The 20,224-nt window shown below is 49.0% G+C and overlaps 1 protein-coding gene across 2 annotated transcripts in view; it reads right to left on the bottom strand.

The window, feature by feature from the left end:
• The window catches only part of STK32A (serine/threonine kinase 32A), a 35,570-nt gene extending 25,132 nt beyond the window's left edge, over window positions 1-10,438 (bottom strand). For both annotated transcript variants that reach the window (XM_075103047.1, XM_075103048.1), the window contains exons 1-2: window positions 10,302-10,438; window positions 7,032-7,215 (exon numbers count right to left, since the gene is read on the bottom strand). In XM_075103047.1, the coding sequence (XP_074959148.1) occupies window positions 7,032-7,083 (52 nt within the window). In that variant the 5' untranslated portion in view covers window positions 7,084-7,215; window positions 10,302-10,438. The remainder of the gene's footprint in view (window positions 1-7,031; window positions 7,216-10,301) is intronic.
• Window positions 10,439-20,224: the final 9,786 nt, after the last annotated feature.

Here is a 20,224-nt window from a genome sequence, read left to right as displayed (position 1 = left end):
GCTTTTGGAGATTTGGGTGGTGTTTAAAACTTGGTGTTTAACAGGCTTTTTGTCTTCCCAGCTCAGCTGCAAAGGCAAGTTCCCTGGGTCAGCCTTTGTCAATGGCAGATCAGGCAAGGAACCAGCGAGTGAATGTTTTCACCCTGCCCTGCCTGTTAAAAATGGAAGTGTCATCTTATTCCTGCTGAAACCAAATGCAAAGAAGTTTAGCCCATCAAACGTTTATACCATGTGAAGATGTAAATGGGCAGCGGGATCTTCATACCTTTGTGGTATTCCAGCCAGCCATTCGATAACTGTACCAGATAAACACAGCAACCCTGGACACAAGCTTTGCTGCCACTCAGCACCCAGAACGGCCGTTTCTGCTCGGAAGGGCAGCGGAGGAGCAGCAGCTTTGCAGACGGTGCATAGAAACAGGGAGGGGGGGATGTGACCATGCACTTCACTTGCCCTTCTGGCCTCTGGCCGGGGATGGGGCTGGGAGGCAGACATCCGCACAGCGAGAGAGAACGTTTTGTAAGTGCCAATCTGAAGGACCCTACATATCAAGTGTTTCTGATGAGCCAGGATGAAGTTGCCTGTGTTTCATCTCAGACAATAAACAGATCCAGGAAAAAAGCAAATCAAATTACCATACAGCAAACAGATTAACCGTACCACGTTCAAACCCTGCTGCCGATTGCTGGATGAGGAACCATAGCAATGATTACCCAGTTGAATGCTCCAAATCCTGCTAATGCTTCTCCAAGACACTGGCACATCAGCACAGTGCCCAGCAGCGGGTGTTCTGCACCAGACAAGACTTCGCACCACCTCCGGCATTTTGCTAAACAAGATTAAAACCTCAAGGTCTCTTTTCCTTTCAGCTTCAGGCAAAATAAGCACGAAAGCACTTGCTGTACAAAGAAGTCCAGTTATGCCTGATGACAGCAGCCTGGGCACCTGCGGGTGCCTTTCCAGCCGCAGCCTGCAGCTCCAGGCTGTCAAACCAAAGCTGGGCTGTGCTACCAAAGCCGACCTGGTACTCGCTGCAGGCTGCCGATGGGCTCCTTCCAGGGCGCAGGCTCCGAGTGGATGTCCGGCATGAAAGCCCTGCCTGGTGGCTCCATCAGGCGCCACTGGCGTCGCCCTCTCAGGCTGACCTGAAATACTCCGATTACATTCGCACCATCGCCAAGCAGACAGGTCTGGGTGTGCCGAGCCCCCCGGCCCCGTCGCTCTGCCGCGGCCCACCACTCTGGCTCCAGCTGAGGTGGAGGACGGGGCTGTAGCCGGCTCAGATCTTCTCAGACAACTCCTACTGTAACAGAGGGCTCGGACATGCTCGGGCTCCAGCTGCACCAGGTGCTAAAGCCAGTACTGGACCCACACACCAGGTGTCTGGTCATCTGGGGAGCGAACAGGCACTTTGAAATCTTGTTTTCACAGAAACACTGGCACGTGAGCCTGAACCTGTGCTCCAGGCTACAGAGCCTTTCCTCTCTGTGCTTTCTGAGACCACAGGTTGTCTTGAAAAGTGCTGCTGCCAACATAATTGTCATCTGCTTCTTTCTTCATCGACTGAGCGGGATGGCACAGAAACCAAGAGGCATTTGACCCCAAAGCTTTCTATCAGATGAGACTGACGACAAGGAAGCCGTTGGTAATTGCTCTGCCACAGCAACAGACGAATCCTCCTTGTTAGACTTGCAAAAGATACCTGTCAGAAATAAACCCATTTTCCTCAAGACATGTCCTGCCTCTAAGCTAATTCCAGGATGACAGGACAGACACTAGATCCTTGCCACCAGACGACTATAGGGAAGCACACTCATACTTCGCTAGTGGACTATTTTTTTTTTTTTTAATGAAATGAATGTATTTTCCAAAGAAATTAACCAGGCAGAGTAGTTTTTCTTCAGCGTAAACATCATGCACGAGGGTCACCAATCTGCCATACAGTCCACGGAGCCTGCCCAAACTTCCTCCAAAAAAAGGCTGAAAACAGCCGCTGCATACCTCGCCAGGTGTGTAATACTCACTGGGTAAACGATTCTCAAGAATTTTTTAAAACAGGCACACTAAATTAAAAAAATATGTCCTTTTCATTGCCATTACCTTTTCAGGTTAGATGCCACAATCTAACCAAAGCAAAGTTTATGGTTTCCAGCTATAGCACTTGAAAAAAAAAAACAAACAAACAACAAAACAAAAAAAACCTGGCTTTTAGGCACAGAAGCCCTTTTCCAAACTCGGAACAACAGTTGCAAATATCAGAGCTAAATACAAGCTGACAATGATTGAATTTACCTAGATCATCTGAGAGGAGGGTAGCGGATACCTGCAGAATAAGAAGGGAGAGTGAAGATCCTTATCACCTGCAGGGAAAAACAAGAGGGGAAGAAGCCCTCTGTGCCTGCCAGAGAGGTCAGCGCAGGAGCTACGTGCCGTGCAACGCAGCCCGTGACTGCGGGGAGAGGGGAGTCTTGGGTCCCAGGCACTGGGACCCCACACGGGGCTCTGCGAGAGGGGGACAGACCACGAATCGCAGAGGTCTGGACATTAACATCTGGAACAGCTGTGCATCCAGAGGAGTTAAGCCGGCAGCCAGACCTTGCATGTTAACAGCCTCTACCTCTATTGTCTTTTAACAGGAATGCTTTCACAAGCACACTAACACCCTCTACCTGCTTGTCTTTTAATATTAATGTTTTCATTCACATTTTAAACATGGGTCTATAACTGAGCTGGTGGTAGGAAAGCTGAATTACGTACTTTTTATTTAAGACTGTCAAACTAGGTACGATCACATTTTAACCTCTCCCTGTTTTAGTTTTCCTCCCATCCCTGATTTTCACAGTGAGCCAGCCCAGAGTCTCACTTCCAAAAGTACTGAAATTTGTGGTGTCCAAATCAGGAACCAAACACATGCTCTTCATCCTGAATCCACGTCTGCAGATTTGACAAGCCTCATTTCACCGCCTGATGGCATCTAAAACAATGAAAAAGCCAAACCATTTGCCCTTCAGAGAGAAAATTCATGTGATATGCCAACTCGAACAAAATATGCTTAAGAGATGCCAAGGAAGATAATGCAATTGCTATAAAGAACCAACTGAAGCATAAGCATGAAATATCATTTTGAAAGCAGGGTTGTATTTCTAAACCCAGGTTCAAGGAACAATATTTAGACAAAAAATACAGAACCTAACTAGCCATGAAAGACATCCTCATTAAGACAAATCAACCCTGTGAAAGCCCCCAAACTCTACCTGCCAAGTGGAAGACAATGATTCAGGGGGCTCACGTCCTCCCAGCCCTGTCGCCCACCCCAGCACAGCTAGCGCAACACCGCACAGTCTGTTATGACTCGTCTTCCTTTTGTCACTGTAATTTCCCCCATTTTCATTATATTTCCTCCCTCCCTTCCTTCTCTGCAGCCTCAGGAAAACAAGTGCTACCACAGAATAAGGAATCCTAAGGCAAGTCCCTCCGTATCGGGGAGCCAAACTCGGCGCAGATCCAGGTAGAGGAACAAAGATAGATCTAACGCTCTTCTGAGTCCTGGGGCAATTTAAAGACAGAACAGCTGAGGGTGGACTAGAGAGGGCACTGGGAAGGACCACAGAATGATGTATGTCCCTCTCACCCAGCCACTGCCCTCTCCTACTACCTATTTCTCCTTTACCTTCCAACAGATTTGGCCAGCTGGGGAGAATATCTGCCTGCATCCTCCGGGATGCTTTCCCCGCGCTTTTGCCCACAAGCAGCACAAACAAAATCCAGTTTTTAACATGGTCTCATCCTGACTACATCGGGAGGAAAGATCACCTTGCACCACTGAACCTGCTGTCTGGTTATTACGTTTTCTTTCCATCTCAGTAGCTTATTATCCGCAACCGTGCCTACTCAGAGGAAACGCTGAGAGAAAAATAATCCTGTCATCCCACTTCAGCCGAAGGCAAACAAAGCCCCTTTGAGAAATCCATCTCAGAAAAAAAATTAAAATCATGGTGTCACAGAAAATAGTCAAATTATAGCAACAGCAGTTTGGAAAAATATGCAAGAGGCACTATGACTACGTGTGCATATCAAAGGACGACGGGAGCCCGAGCGAGGCGCGAGCCCTGCTGCCCTGCTGCGTGCTGCCTGTGTCTGCACGGCAGAAGGTGGTCCACGCTCCATGGGGTGAACGGCCGAGCTGCGGGAGGAGAAGGGAGCCCACTGCTGAACAACGGAGGCACAGGAAAGTGAAGTAATTTGCCCACAGCTATTCAGAAAACTATGGCACAATATAAATCCAGATGTTTTCACCCTTGAGTCAGTCCTTAACAACCCTGTTTTGCAAAAGCTTTCACCTTGTTGCAACTGCCTGAGTATTCTCTCCAAGTCAAGGGTGGGTTTTTCGTTTTTTGTTTTGTTTTTTTGGTGGGTAGGGTTTTTTTGTCTGTTTGTTTGTTTTTTAAGCAAATTGATAGGTACTACAGAGAAATGAAATCGCTGAACATCACAGCACAGTTCTCCGACAAGCAGACCCAATTCTTTGGTGCAATGGCAAAATGCTCATTGGACTGAGATGTTTCTTCCTCTCACCACCCCCGGCAGTGGGTCCCAGCAAAGCCCCCCGTGAGCAGCATCTGGCAGACAGCTGCCCGGCCAGCCGATGCAGCTGCAGCCCTGAACTGCCAGAGGTGGAATTCGGGCTGTGAAGAATCAGGTGCCTTCCTGGCACCGGAGCACTTGTACCGTTCACTGCTGTTCCTATTTGCACAGGTCCCAAAGGGTAAGTCTCTCTGTGGCACAACCAAAGAGGTGGGATCGCTCTGCAGCGGCTGCAGCCCCATGACCTGCCAGTGTCACGGAGCAGAAGAGCCGTTGTGCTGCTTCCTGCTGTACCCAGCAGCTCTCGATTAAAACTGAAATGAATTAAAATTAGAACAAGGACAAGATTGTGACATCTAAGGTCACAAATTTGCCAAGATAATGGAAAAGTTAGTAGGGGACATTGCCATTTCAGCTGGGTTCCTCTCCCTCCAGTATACTAAAATATGACTAATTAGAGAAAAAAATTTGCTACCACTTCTTAAATTTGGGCAGGGCCACAAAAGCACAACTGCACCGGTCTGGACACTGTATCTGGGTGCCAGGGTGACCCCTGGGCCTCCTGAAACTCAGCAGATCAACACTGAACCCCTCGAGATGGCCAGGACTGGGCCTTTCCCTTGACTTGCCAGCACAACACACAAACGCACGGCGCACGGCATTTCACAACTGGGAAGCCCAGTGCCCTTTGCCACAGAGCTAACAGGGGCTTCACATGCTGTCAGGTTTTGTTTGCTGAAGCCAAGCCCTTTCCAAGCACAGAATTGGCTCTCATAAGGAATCACCAGTCTGAGGAGATCTACTGCCCCAAGGACAGTCACCCTGCACAGGTCACTGCATTGCCTGGGCTGCTATTTATTTCTCAGTCACAGGAGCCGATACTGCACGAAGCATGTTGAACCCAGAGGAAGACTCAGCAGAGAGACCAGCCACCCCAATGAAAACTCAATTTGTTACAGTCAATCTCACAGCCAGGATTTATCACCCCAAGGAAGGTGGTCAGGAATGTGAAAAGTATTAGTCATCCTGAGCTAGCACAGGTAGGTATTTATGAGAGATGCCAATACTGAGCATTTAGATGCACCAGGAATAAAATCTCCAGAAAAAACTCACAGCAAGGACTTCTTTCACATTAAAGTAACTGGAAAAAAAATATGAAAAAGAAAAATCGAAGCAGTTGCATTATTCATTTGAGGACAAGAGCCAGTTTAGCCAGACACACACGCAGAGCTGGCCTTTCGTGCCTGGAGGGCGACAACAGTGAACACAGACCCCAAAGTGCAAGATCTTCTGTGCAGGACAACAAACCGAGGCGGACAGGGATGGGCTGGGTCACAGCAGGGTGGTTGAGGACAATGAGGGGAAGACGCTGCTGCGCAGAGTCGCTTTCCCTTCCCCAGGCAGCCACGTGCATCGGCCGCGGCACACGGAGACCGAGCGGCGGGATGGTCACAGCCTGGGGCAGGCACTGTCGTGCCACAAGCACTAACAGTGCTGCTCGGGGTGTAATCGCTGCCTTTCCGGAATGAAAGCATGTTCCTCCCCGAGACCTCTCCCCTCAAGGAGCTGAGTGAGAAAGACCAGGTTTTGGCCGATGTCCCCTCCTTTTCCCCTTAAGTCCCCAGTAATCAGGATTACATCCTCCCTGACTGGAGCTCTTACCTTTGGGACAGCAGCCTATGACTCGTCTAGGTTCTTATATATTTTACTTTTATCTGTATTTATCTACATATGCGTTTTATGATTGCCATATGGGCTTTTACCTGGGTACGGTTAGCAAGCTGACTCATGCAACAGGAAATATATTTATGGAACAACCTTTTAATGGCCGTCTCTATAACCTTGGCAGCATAGTGACACTGGCCTCCAGTACTGCTCTCAGCAATGTATTCTCCTTTTCCAGCCAACCAAGGCCGTGTGCTGGCCTCCCAGTACTGACGGGTGCAGCTGCCCCGCTGGGCAGTCAGCAGGATCCTCCACCGCCGCTGCTGCTGACTGGGTCTCTCTCAGTGGCCCTCCCACCAAGCCCACAGCAGGGATGGGAACAAGCATCACTCAAGCTACCTTCCAACTGCACTTCATACCCGTCCTGCTCGTGCTGCAATCTCCAGAACAAACCTCCCCTGCCTCCAGAACAGCAGCATTCCCTCCCCGCCTTCGAAGCGCCTGGCAGCATCCCAGAGACATCTCAAAACCAAACCTCTGCCAACAGTTATTCTCCCGGTGCCCAGCTGCAGAGGGGGGAGGCGAAAGGACCACCTGACCGGTGACCACAGCTCTGCGGGAGAGCAAGGGCACACGCCGCTGCCGCAGACCTTGACACCCCTTCGCGTAACCAAGACGTCCGGGTGTTTGCAACCCCAGCAGGAGAGCTGGTGGTGCCTCAGTCACCACCTCTGCACTGGCGGACTCTGCAGTCCCAGACAACAGCTAGGAAAAGCTCTTACCATCTTCATTTTCAACAAAGGGTGGTGACTTGCTGGAGGTGTTTGCTCCCATGGCGTGCCCAGCCCAGGCTCTGCTCTCTCCACTTCTCTCAGTTACGTTATCCCCCTCGAAGCTGGAGCCTCCAGGACAGCGTTACCCACTGGTCACCCCCAGCAGAGCCGGTCAACGTTCTGCTGGTTCATCCTGCAGGAGGCAGGAGGCAAAATTTCATCATCATTCAGGATTAAGAAGCATTTTGCAGCTTGGAGATAAAACCGAATATCAGGGGAAAAGCACATTACAATGGAGTTTACTAGAGAAACCCAGTAACATCATAACCTTGTAACCTAGACCAGAACCGCTGCCCACTGAGGGCAGCGTAGGCAGAGACTAACAGACCAAAAGATCTGAGGATCTGGCTCACGTTTGCTGTATCATCCAGCTATTATATCCAATCCAATTATATTTTGTACCTTCAGTGATGACTAACTGTAGTGAGGTCAATATCCAAAATAAATGGACATAGCGACTTGGCTAGATAAAATCATCGAGGCACCTCTGACTACTGAAGTCACATGGAAGTGTAAAAAAGCTATGTAAGAAGAAATTCGAAGTGTCAAACTTTTGATTTAATCTGTTACAGAAGTCTTTCATTTGGGACAAAATCATACCTTTTTTTTTAAAAGGTAAAAGATTTCATGGAAAATCAAGGTGTAGTTACCATTCAGTTTCTTCAAATTTTTTTTTATATGAACTATGAACAAACAATAAAACCTTCTGATTTATGGTTCAGTGCTGGCTGCAGTGGCTGGTTTTCCTCCTACACTGCAGAAGGACAGGTCTGTTCATTATCAGACATCACAGGTTTTAATTTTCCCGTTCTCCCCCAAACACCTATGTGCATACTGTAGCATATGGTTCCATATAGTTTAGTGACACTCAAGATAGCTTGAATGATATTATATGGATACGGTAGCAGTTTTATTTTTAAAGCATTTACATGCAAAGCACCTTTATTTGCTTATTTTGATACTAACATCCCTGTGAAATACACGTTTAATTCTTGTTGGAATTCTAAAGCCCTAGAAGAATAAAATGAGGGGGTGACAGTGCAGGACAATCTGGACTCTGTCCAGCCTGGAGCATCCTCTAGGGCATTTGTATTTTCACTGAATGTTTAAGGATGCAATACAGCCTCACTCATTTTCCTCACATCTACACTCTGGAAACACAGCTACTGAGTAGCTTCACTTTTTTACTTTAACAAAATTGCAGTACTGAAGCACAAAAGGGAGGAATCGTTCAAAAAATGTCAGAGCAAAGAGAATCTTGGGAATTGGAACTGCCATGGGATGCTGCGGGTTCCCTGCACCAGCATGCTCAGCTCCTTCCCTCCAGCTAACTTGATCTCCACCACTCAGCCAGGAACTAAGCTCTAACCTCACGCCCTGGGCCAGGATGATTACTTTAAACAAGCGCCAAAGGTTGCCTGTAGTTTAAAAGCAACCCCTACATTCGGGCGTCTTCCCGAACTGGGCTGCAGTGATGTAAAATTCATCCCCAATATGACAACCCTGGGAACCCAACTGTAGATCACACTGCAGCAGCTGCCGAAGTGATGTACGGCTGCCTGCAATGGTATCCATCCTCCCCACGGCAGCCGGGGTTGAGAGGTCTCCCAGCACTCCTCAAAGTCTCTCCCAGCACTAGCGAGAGGCATCCAGAACAGATCAGAGGCAGCACACAAGGCACTCTCTCTCCAAGGCATTTTACAATCTCAGCTGCAACCCACCCACGCTGCTGCTGTGGTGCACATAGATCTCACTATGCCCAGCAAGGAGCAGGGGAGCTTGCATCTTTCAAAAGGCCAAACCCAGTGCAATCTATTAAAAAACCCTAAAATCTTGATTTCTCACCTCAGAGAACTGAAACAAGATCCAACAATAAAACAAATGAAGCAGCAAATGTTTGCGATCCCTATCGGTGCCTCTGAAGGGAACAGACTGAGCCTTCAGTCTGAAACAAAGCTACACCAGCAGCTCTTTTAAAGCTAAAAAATTTACTCCTCAGAGGAAAATCACACCTTCAGATGTAACAGCTGCAAATCAGGTTCACATATTGATGCTTCTACATTACAGTGATCTTGTTGGTGTCAACCAAGGCCAGCTGCTCAAGGAAATTTTCCTGTATAGCAGTCGGTAGCTTAATTTATTTTTGACAATACGTCAATACATAAAAGCTACAAGAGGAAGGAGTACAGGTATTCCTTGAAGTTAAGCTAGTCCAAGTAATACATGCTTGGGTTTGTATCTTTGTAAAGTGTGCCCAGGGTACAGTAACGATACATCTTTTCCTATTTCACACTGTGAAGTCACAAAATTATTAAAATAATTACTTTCCCTCGGGCCAAGATGACTAACGCCTCCACATTAACCTCCTGCTCCGTTGGACCACTCATCCCACGAGCGGCGTGGCAGCAGCTCCCCTCGCCCGCGGTCCCGGGCTCTCCTCAGAGGGTCTGGCGGCCGACGCAGAAATTATCCAGGTGCGAGAAAGCAGCCGCTCGGGAATGCCCGGGCCCCCACCTTCAGAGCCAGGCCTTCCCATTGCCAAGCACGCTTCATCCTCAACAGATAGATGTAAAACAAAAGCAGAGCAGAGGAAAAGCAACTACTGGAGTGCCGCCGCCCGGGTTTGACACCCGCAGCGCAAGCGGGCTGTGCTCTCATGAGGAGAGGAGCTCAGCAGGGCCAAGGGAAGCCTGGGAGGTTTATCCAAAAGGCGAGCCGCCAGTTGCGTTGTTAGAACTACCCCTGATGGGCGACCACCGGGCTTCCTCAGGAGGGGACTAGCTCAGAGGGGTTCACAAAACACCTCTTCATTGCTTAAGCGCTGCTTAGGGGCTGCTGCTGTTCTGTTGAACAGCTGAAACCGGGCAGCAAGGCAGCAACACATGGCACCATCCTACCGCTTTTGTCCCGGAGAAACTGAAGATTGTTCTGAACCCTTCCGCAGCCGCCACAAAGCTCCGGAAGGATGAGAGCAGGTTCCACTGGTGTCACCTTCGGCTCTCGCCCCGCCAGAGCCCCTCCTCTGGTAGCGTGCCCATAGGACATACACACACCCCCCCGAAAGCCCTCACCCCGCTGCGGGCACCCGCGAAGCTTCCTCCCGCAAACCCCGCACCGCGCTCCCGGCTGCCGCCGGCACCGAGTAACCCCCCGAGCCGCGGGGGAAGCCGATCAACGCAGGGCCCCGGCCCGGAGCGCGGAGCCCAGCAGGACACCTACCTCGGGCAGGGGCCGCGGCGGGACCCCGCAGCCGCCCGGCGCCGGCGGCCGGCAGGAGGGGAACCCCGGAGCAGCCGGAGGAGCCCCAGAGCAGCGGCAGCCGGCGGGTCCCAGCCCGGCCCGCGGCGGTTCCCCGCGGGGGCGGCGGCGGGAGGTGCCTGCAGAAGCCCGCGCGTGGGGCCGCGCCCCGAACACGCCGCCACGCCCCCGGGGCCGCCGCGCGGGCGGGAGGGGCGGCTCGTCACCGCCCGGGGAGCACCGGTGACATCCCACCCCCGCGGCGGGGGAAGGGCCCTCCGCCGCCCCGAGGCGCGCCCCCGAGCGCTCCCTTTGCTGCTGCTCGCCCTGGGCGTTACTCCTTGTTTTTAACCCATGTGACGCCGTAGAGTTTTAGTGCTTTTGATAAGGGGGGGTCCAGGCTCTGACATCCCCCCCCGCCCAGATGCACCCTGTCTCAGAGCAAGGCGGGGAGGGGCCAGTCCGCAGGGTGCTGCGCGGCTGGGAATTGCCGGACTCTAACCTCTGCCGCGCCTTCCCGCCTTCGGGGGGGCCCCCCTTACACCCCGGAGTAAAGCAAGGTCCCGAGTTATTTTGCTCTTTGCAAGACAGAGCCCCGGCGGGCCGCCCGCCCTGTCCTGACACATCCCTGTTTGAGAGGATCCTGTAAAAAGGCAGGCACCATACATTCCCCATCCCATCGTGCACATTCTTTGGACGCTGGCTTTTCCCATCTCGTTCCCGAGTGCCTGGAGCGGACTCGGGCTCCTGGGGCTCCTAGGGAAAGCAGTCCCTGCCCCAGCGCAGCTAGACGTCGGAGTAATTACCGAATTTTAGCCCTATTCATGTATTGCCTGGAGAAGAACCAACACACTGAAACACAGCTTGGGTTCTCCTAAAACTCTCTGAATTTTAGTCCAATGCACCAAATAAAATTGTCTGGAAAATAAACGCATGGGCTGCAGAAGAAGAAAGAGGCTGGGCTGACTGCAGAGCTGGACCAGGGGACGCGTCCTCGCCTCCCAGCCCAGGGGTAAGGACACTTGCCAGGGCCTTGGGGACAGGTCAGCTCTGTCAGAAGGACCCCAGCTCCCGTCCCTGGGAGACGACCTGCACACCCCTACAACGAGGATGGGGATCCAGCAGTTATCGCACAGAAACAACAAAGTGGCTGAAATAAAAGCATCTCCGGTGGGGAGGATATAGCAAGTTCATGATGCAGGGAATGTTTAGTGATTTATCTACAGCCCCAGCAATGGGAGAAGCCTGAGACTCCCTTCCCTGCCAAGGTCAGACTTTACCTTTCAGAGCATCCACTCACAGTCTTTTGCATGTTCAAAGCACCTTTTCCTGAACAGACTAAAATTTGCTGGATTGAGGATCCTTTCTATTTCATCTTTCACATTAGCAATTTAAATGAAATTTTAAAACTTCTACCTTAAGTCATTCGAATTCTTCTCTGAACATTATTCTTAAGATCTTATTTTCAACAAAAGCTAGAACCCGGGACAAAAACAGTAGTTAGTGGCATCAGATGTGACAACGTTACGAAAGTGTTAATTGGCAGTTGTTCCCTGCAGAGCAGGTCACCTGCAGAGTTTCATACCTCTGCACACTGACAGAAATAAAATAGTGAAGCCAAATTCCAGAGCAGGCCAAAGAAACAGCAGATGACAGGGCAGAAGGCAGCTCTCCTGCAACAGCTTCCGAGGAGCAGGCCACCGCTGTCCCCGGCCGGCAGCGGCACGTCCCAGCAGCTGCGGCTGCCCGCGCACCGCTGGGAACAGGGAAACGCTGCTTGGCTCAGAGCGGCTGAAAGCTGGCGTCGGGTTCATTTTCCATGGTAAAAAGAGAGTCTCATCTCCTTCAGCTGGGGCTTTGTTTCATCTGCGATAAAAAGACTTTAAAAAAAAAAAATCAGTAACACTTTCCCCCCACTTTTCTTAAGAAATGGACCTTTCCTGCTCTGTCAGCACAGAAGCAGGAGGCACATCCCAAGTAGAGGAATTTTTTTTCAGTGGGAATAGAAAAAGGGACTTTTTTCCCAAAGCAGACACCCATTTACTGAACTAATTCACTTACCTGTGCAAGATGCTACCAACCTCCTGCACAAAGTAGGGGCACTGTATACAGACAGATTAGGCAATAATGAACTGCCGTTCTCTTTTCTGCTACCCACGGTCATACTCGCGTACTCCTCCATTTCGACTGACATCTGTTTGTCCAACTTCAAAATCTAGGGAAAGTGCTGGAAATTTCCTCTTAGACGCAATATATGGCATCTGGAACTGTCGCAGCTGAATCCAGAGAGCTACCTGCCTGGAAGGAAAATGAAGCCACCCCCCGGCCTATGTGTACCTAGGAGCTACATGTCCAAAATACTCTTTAAAGCTTACATCAGAGACACTTGTACAGATTTTCCTCGGGTTTCTTACAACAAAACCAACACTTCCTAGCAGGTAGACCCAAGAGCAGCAAGACCCAGAGGAGATCAGGATTCAGGCGCGCAGCAGCAGCAGATGCCCGGTCCCGCCGCAGACTCCCACCGCACAAGGGCATCCCTGGGCAACAGAAGAAGATGTGCTCCCGGTGACGTACCACAGCGGGGCAGCAGAAGCGAAACGCCTGGATGCAGCGGGGTTCGCCGCGGGGAAGAGGCACGGCGGGGCGTGCCTGCCCCGAAACACGCCAAGCAGAAGCTCGGGGAGGAGGCGTGGGCTCACCAAGGCACCCGCCGCGCAGAACAGCCACATCCAGCTTTCCCCGGGCGTGACGGCGGAGCACCACGGCTGCCCGACAGTAGATCTCTGGTGCCTTCTAATGGAGAAGAGGCAAGGCAGAGCGCTCTTCTCCGGGAGGCTCCTGCAACAAATGCAACGCCCTCTGTGCCTCCGCCGGTGTGCCAAAATCCTTCCCTCCCACCGCAGCCTGGGCGCCCAGGACAAAGTCCCCAGGCTCTGCAGAGGTCGGAGGGAGCAAAGCACTGAATTGCTGCCATGGAATTTAAAAAAAAAAAAAAAAAAAAGTTTTATTCTCTTTTACTCTTTTACAATTTTAACTATTCAGCCAACTGTATTTTTGTTTCAAGTACCAAACTAATTTTTAGCAATGGCTTATAAAAATAGAGAAGTTTAGCCATATTTATTTCCTGGAACCTTAAGCCCTAAAAGAAGTGAGATTATACTTAGCAGCCCTATCTCAGCTGTAACCCCCTGGTGAACTTTAACATTATGGTATGTCTTCCATGTGTCAGATTTTAATATCCAGTGCTGGCATCTCTTGCAGTCAAAGTGGGCTCACTTTCACATGGGCGCCCTAAGTTCTACTGAATTAGAGGTATTTTGTATGCTTTGCAGTCGGACACTTGTTTAAAAGTATAGGTATCAATATACATATTTAATTTAGCTTAAAACTGGTATGTTGAATAGTTTAATCTACTTCATTTAGCTTCCCCAGTGCTTTCAGCCCACCAAAAAACTCCTGCAGCTACCTGTGCCCACTCAGTGCTGGAGGGGCGAGGTCTCCATGCAGAGACAGCAGTTCTGCCATTAGCTACAGAGAGTCACTGCTGACTGATGCTCTCCTTTCTAGGGCTAACATGGAGAGCAACATCTTCTTGGTTCAGATACCTGCACCCAGAGCCATGGCTGGAAGGTGAAGTCTGCTCATGGGGAGTCACAAGTGGGGAGCCGACAGCTCATGCTTCCTAAACCCCCAGCAGCGGCAGCTCCTGGAGCCTGTCCCCTTCGCTGCTCACAGTGCTAAGCAGAGGCACAGACACCCAGCGCTGCCCTCCAGCAGCACCATCTCTCCCACAGGGCGGAGCAAGATTTTTCTGGATGGGCAAATCTGTCCCTGGTGTTAGGTGACCCGTCTAACCCATATGGAAGCAAGGACTCATTTATTCCAGCTGAGGATCTAACTACTGTCTATTAATAAACAGACTGTGAACCCTCCCAGGGGGCAGGGAGGAATGATATTATTCCTCCGAAGGGCTCTTAAAAGTAATGAGAGATGACATTTGCTTAAGAAAAATCATGAGAGAAGACGACTCCTCCAAGGACACAGCTTCAAGTGTGACAGAGCACAAAAAGATTGTTGTCTTCAGCAGATCATGTAAAACAGTGCCAATATAATACATTGGCTTGAATAAAAGGCTTTGGAAAGCTCTAGGCAGAGATGGATAAGCTAAACAATGAAAAGCGCTGTTAGGGTTTGGAGGTTTTTTTTCAGTTTATATTTGATAGATACAATTGCTACCTTTATCCTCAAGAATCAAAATGGTCCTCGCTCAGGAGGTATAAAGTCCAAATTCCTCCCATCACCAAGAGAACTCAGGTATGGGTATTTCCTGTCTATTCTGGGTCTTAACTTTAACCAGAAAAGAAGAAAATGTTAAACAGTTTGGGAGATGAGGGAGTCAACATAGCAGAAGTTTTGCTGCTGGCATCGTGGTATCTGGGATGTCAGCTGCATCCCCCAGGACTTCTCATGTCTCTGGCCCTGGGTCAGGAATATCTCATCCAACCTCTATTCTTGTACCAGGCCTGTGTTGCAAAGTGCTCCTTTACCTCACTGGTGTGCCAGAGGAATCCAGAGCCCACAAAGGGACCTGCACGCTGCCAGCTGCTACTGCCAAAAGCAGAAACCATTTGGCTTCTGTCCTCCATGTGCACAGCTCGCTCACAGCTCTTCTAAACCCTGTGCAAATGTGCAAATGTCTCTTTCGGGCCTTTGGAGAGACAGCGCAGAATAAGGACGCACCCGGGCATTCCCCCTGCCATGGAAGGAACCAAACCAACCCCTGCTGATGGCAGCACGGAGCTGGGGATGCAGGTTAGTCAGTATTCTGCAAACTTCTAATTTTCAGACAAATGTTTCCTTTAAGGTGAGAAAACTGCACTTCCCAAGCGAGCAATCTGCAGCAGGGTCTTCCCCGGAAGGGTGCGGGGCCCATTCACACACTAGTCAGCTGTTCTCATTCGACTTCACAACAGAAATCAATCTGTTCTTGTTAATTTTTTTGCATAATCACCTTGCACTGCAGCTTTATATTTTTCCTTCTCTCTTTAACCCATTGTTCAGCTTCCTGAGTTCATACAAATGCAACGTAATTATTCCCCAGAACTTTTAGCAGGAAAGGCTCCTCACTGCCTTTTAGGGACTGTGCTTTGATGCAGCAATTACATGCCTCCGCTACCAGCTCCTGATGCACTATAAACAGCAGGGTTTCTTCAAAAATGCTGTTAGAATAACACTAAGGGACCACGTGGCATTTCATCAGTGCCAGCTGAAGATCCACCAGGACATGCTTGGGCTCTTTAGCATGCAACACTTTATGCTGTGCATATTTGTATTAGAGTTCAGCTGAGTAAAATATCAAATAGCAGATACGTACCAGAACAAAGCAAACTTCTGGAAAAGCTCCTTAAAGAGGCACAAGGCTTTGACCTCAGTGATACCCTGCATCCTGTATCTGGTTTCTGTAATAATGATCCGAGTAAACTGAGCTTGCTTTTTGACAGCCATCACACTGTATCACCCTCGAGCTGGTTTGCCCTGGATGGCTTTGGTCATCCTCCACCGTTTCAGGGTAGGGCTGACCCTTCTCCACTGTGCGTAGAGCGCGCTCAGACTGAAATGCAGAATTCGGCTGGCAAGTACCAGGTTCTGTCCCTGGGCTGAGAGCTTAACTGCAGGCCTGAAAGGCAGAGGAGGGCGTTGCTGGGGTTAAACTAATCTCCTTCTGAACAGTTTTAGCTTTTGGCAGCCTGGTAACAAATGCAGTTAGAGCCCATTAACAGTACCTTTAAAAAGCTAAACCACCTGCTAAATCACCATCAGTGCACAGCCATGTTTTCCCCTTTCAGTTAAACTGCCTTAAAAAAAAGAAAAAAGAAAAGAAAATCCCCCAAACCCTAAAAAAACCAAGAAAATCTCTAGTGAACACTTCTGAGCAAAAGACAATTATGTCTGTTAAAAGCTGCCAAAGGTGAAACTTGCACATCACTTTGGCATTAGGTCTTATTTACACTCGTTTAAGCAGCAAAGGATAGCCGGCAGTGGGACTGTTAGCTGGCCCTCTGCATGGGGACAAATTTGTCCCTGAATGTGATAATTAATTTAGCCTTAAACGGAATTCCAATTAAAGTTTACAATTTATTGAATAGAGGCAAGCAAGCAGCGCTGGATGCACGGGGGATTCTTCCGCCTAACATGCATCCCGTCATACAAAATTACAGGGTTTATATTCAGTTAATTAATAACAATTAGTAAAAAACACGCCTAAGTTTACACTCACTGGTCAGTGATAAGCATCCCACTTGCCGTCGGTCAGCCGTAGTTAAATTAGCCACGCTTGCCATGTAAGTTAGCCCGCATGCTCTTTACGGGGGGGGGGGGGGGCAAGTCTTTTTGGTCCTGAATTGGGTCGGTGGTCGCACTCTCCCCCTGCCGGAATTACCCTTCCCCCAGTTTCCATGCTTCAGCGCCTTCTGAGCCAAGAGGGTTCCCTGTTATCACTACTGGCTGATTTGTGGCCTTACCTTATCTTGGCACTCTCCTTTGCAGCAGGATGTTTCCACTGTTAGTCCTTGAAGTTCTACTGAATTGTATCCTTTTAGGAGGCTTCTTGTCAACGCAGCACTCATTGCTAATGCCCTCTTGTCTGGCCTAAGCGTTATTTATTATCTTGTTAAAATTCTCAGGTGTTAGTTTCTACTCCTAACTAAAATTCTTTCTTAACAATTAACAAATCGCCAGTCAACATTCCAACCATTCAGACATTAACAAGTCAGTTGAACGGGCCTCAGTTACACAAGCACAAACAGAACGGTCAAATGTTAGAGGGTCACACTTCACCGTGCGGCCCCAGCATTGTTCCATATTGACACGAATCAGATGAACACATTTTACACTGAAGCACGACAGCAACTCAGCCATGCTTTTTCAAAACATCAATAAAATAAAAAAAAATCCACCCCTACAACCTTCTTTCACCGCACACCGAGCGGCACGGGACAAGCAATGGAAGCAGGCTGGATGCTAGTAAGCAGAATTTCAGCAGCTCAGGAGTCCAAAACGTCATCATGTGGACCCGTCCAACAAGGAGGGCAGCCGTGGCTAAGGATTCAGTTGCTTCATCTGGTTTTCCCAACTGACACACATCCCGTTACGTTTGCATACTGTCATTTAACTGCTTTTCTCCTGAGAAGAACTAGAGATTCAGGCCACACTGGGCTTAATTTGTGGCTCCAGTACCATGTGTACAGGTGAGAGGGAACAAGCCGCAAGTGGCTGCTGAGCTGACCTACCCAAGACACCGTATTTTCCCCCTACACCGCCCGTCACCGAAGCAGCAGACCAATGAAGAACCAATGTTATCTTCTGCCTCTGAAGTATTTCCAGAGCTCTTCCTTGCACTGGCACTCAACAACACCCGAGTTATAACTTTAAACTGCAAGATTTGCCCGTGGCTCGCAGGGCCAAGAGCATTGTCCACCTCTGGTCTCTCTTCCGAAGACCGCAGGATGAAGGATGCCATCTGCTTACTCATACAAGAACTGGTGGGAAACAGCTGCTCACTTTCACGAAGGGATATAAGCGTGCGTCCAACAAATTACATGCCTTGCCTGTAGTTTGTTAAATTGCAACAGTTATACCTGTATTTATGAAGTAACTGGCAAAGGGGGGAGAAAAAAGAGCATGGTCAACTCTGTCACACCAAAGCATCCCTACACAGAGTGCAGCAATGTAGCAGGAAGCATGCCTGGGTTTCAGCCAACGAACATCACAAAACATCTAAAGCAATGCAAAACTGCTGATACCTTGGCAGTATAATGGGTGAATTATGTTTTAAAAAGTATTGTGATTTTAAAATTGCTACTCTCAAGCACATCCAACTTAAAAAAAAGAAAGGGGGGTGAGGCTTACCCAATTCACAGACTCCCACGACCTTTGGCACAGCACACCCACTCGTGCTATGCGCTGCTAGGTGGCCTGTTCTGAAAACACCTTGGACATCCTTTTCGTAATGCAAACCACAGTATCCGGGAGCCCGAATGAGAAGAGGATTTTAAAACACATCAAACCCTGCAAGATTCCTGTTAGAGCTCCAGTTTGGAAAAGACGCTGAATAATAAGATTTTCATGGCTACAGCGTGTGAAGTGCTAGGGCTCTTCAGCTAGGGGTCACTAGAATTTAAGGCAGAAAGGATTTCAGACTCCAGTTACTCCAGAGGGAGGACGCGCTCTACCGAGAAGACTCCTGGATAAAAGCTTTGCTATATTAATGGTAAGATTAAGGGAGACATAAGGGGCAGGCTGCAGTGGTTTATGGAGGCTGTTCCCCTCCCCAGCCCCTCCCTGAGAAGCTGTGCTCTGTTTGGTGCGGGGATCCTCACCAGCCCTTTCACGCTGCCCCGGCTTGTGCTCCCCGTACCGAGGGCTTTCCCTTAATTCAGCCTTGCTTTCACATTCGGTTATGCCCCACGCATTCCCTTCCTCCAGCTCGACTTACTGGAGTAAGGGGAGCCTATTTGCTGGCACGGACAGATACAAAAGGAAATCCACCTCATTTCATTTGCATGTTTCTCTTCTTCCACAATGAAAACCACCTAACCTTCATTTTCTTGATCGTTTAATAGCCTTTCCGTGCTATTTACATTGTGAAAAACAATTAGGGGAAAATCATATTATGGAAACAAAAGTTTTAAGTAAAGTTTTAAGTAAGTTTCTGCTTTATGAATAGCTTTGTGCACAAAATAAACAGCGTGTGTGTAACAGCTCTCCTCCGGGGAGCCAGAATGTTAATGATAACTCTAACAGCCAATGAGTTCGGTTTTACAGCAGTGAGAACAGATGCATGTAGAACTTAACTCTGTTTTATGGTCACACGATGTGTCAATAGGCAGGCTGGGAAGGAAAAAGCATTCCTACTCCCACTCCTTTTACCCAGCACATATCATACCCTCACACACCGGGACACATTCTCTGCGTACATCACCCAGTCCCATCAATATTAATAGACTGTCATATGCAACTCAAATAGATGCTCTCCCACTGCTGTACAGCATTCATGACTCATTTCGTTTCAGGACTGAATGCAATGCAGCTAGCAGCAGACATCATAAAACTAATCAATATCCATGTGCAGCCTTTCCCCAGGCATATTTGATTTTTAAAAGAGTTCTTCAAATTCTTAGAATAAAAAGGCATTTAATTTGCTTGCAGGGAAGAGAGAGACCAAGCTTGCAGGCAAGTTTTTTTTATACATCAGTATCACAAGATGTGTCCATTATTAGAGAAACCCTGTCCTTACAGGAAGAACTGGTGTTTTGAAAGAAACAAGTCCAAGAATTACAGGTGATGTCCACATGGTCCACAGAGAGTTTGCAGAAGTGAAGTCAACAATAAAACTTAAAAAAGACAACAGCATTCTTTAAATCCATCCTCCCCAACATATCAAATGGGTGCTCCGTACTAAAGGCTTTTTTTCTACCCTGGTATCTGTAATACTGCAGTATTTGTGCTCTAGGAGTCAGGATGCCCCAAGGCCCAAGAAACCCTCTCTGCTGCTCTCAGCACTTCCAGCACAAAGCAGGAATACGTGATCCCTGGTGTGAACACAAGCACTGCAGTGGCAAGGACAGGAACAAAACCTGGCAAAGACTGCTGGGTGAAAAATTTGCTGAGCAACATTTATGCCAGCAAAGATCCGAGGCAGAAACCTGCAAACTGCCCCGATGTTGAAGAGACCCACTGTCGCTCCTGTCAAAGCTTCAGTCTGATCTCCAACAAGCATCACAGAGCCTCTGGAAAGCGTCAGTCCTTCCGCTGCCTGTATGCGGATATTTCACCCTCGCCCTCTCCCTTTCCCCCACGTACAGCTTTCCCCTGATATATTTCCTCCCGTACAGTTCCGCCTC

Source organism: Phalacrocorax aristotelis, chromosome 8 (genome assembly GCF_949628215.1).
Source record: "Phalacrocorax aristotelis chromosome 8, bGulAri2.1, whole genome shotgun sequence".
NCBI lineage: Eukaryota > Metazoa > Chordata > Aves > Suliformes > Phalacrocoracidae > Phalacrocorax > Phalacrocorax aristotelis.
The sequence above is the reverse complement of the archived record's forward strand: the minus strand, read 5'-3'. Positions and strand labels throughout refer to the sequence as shown.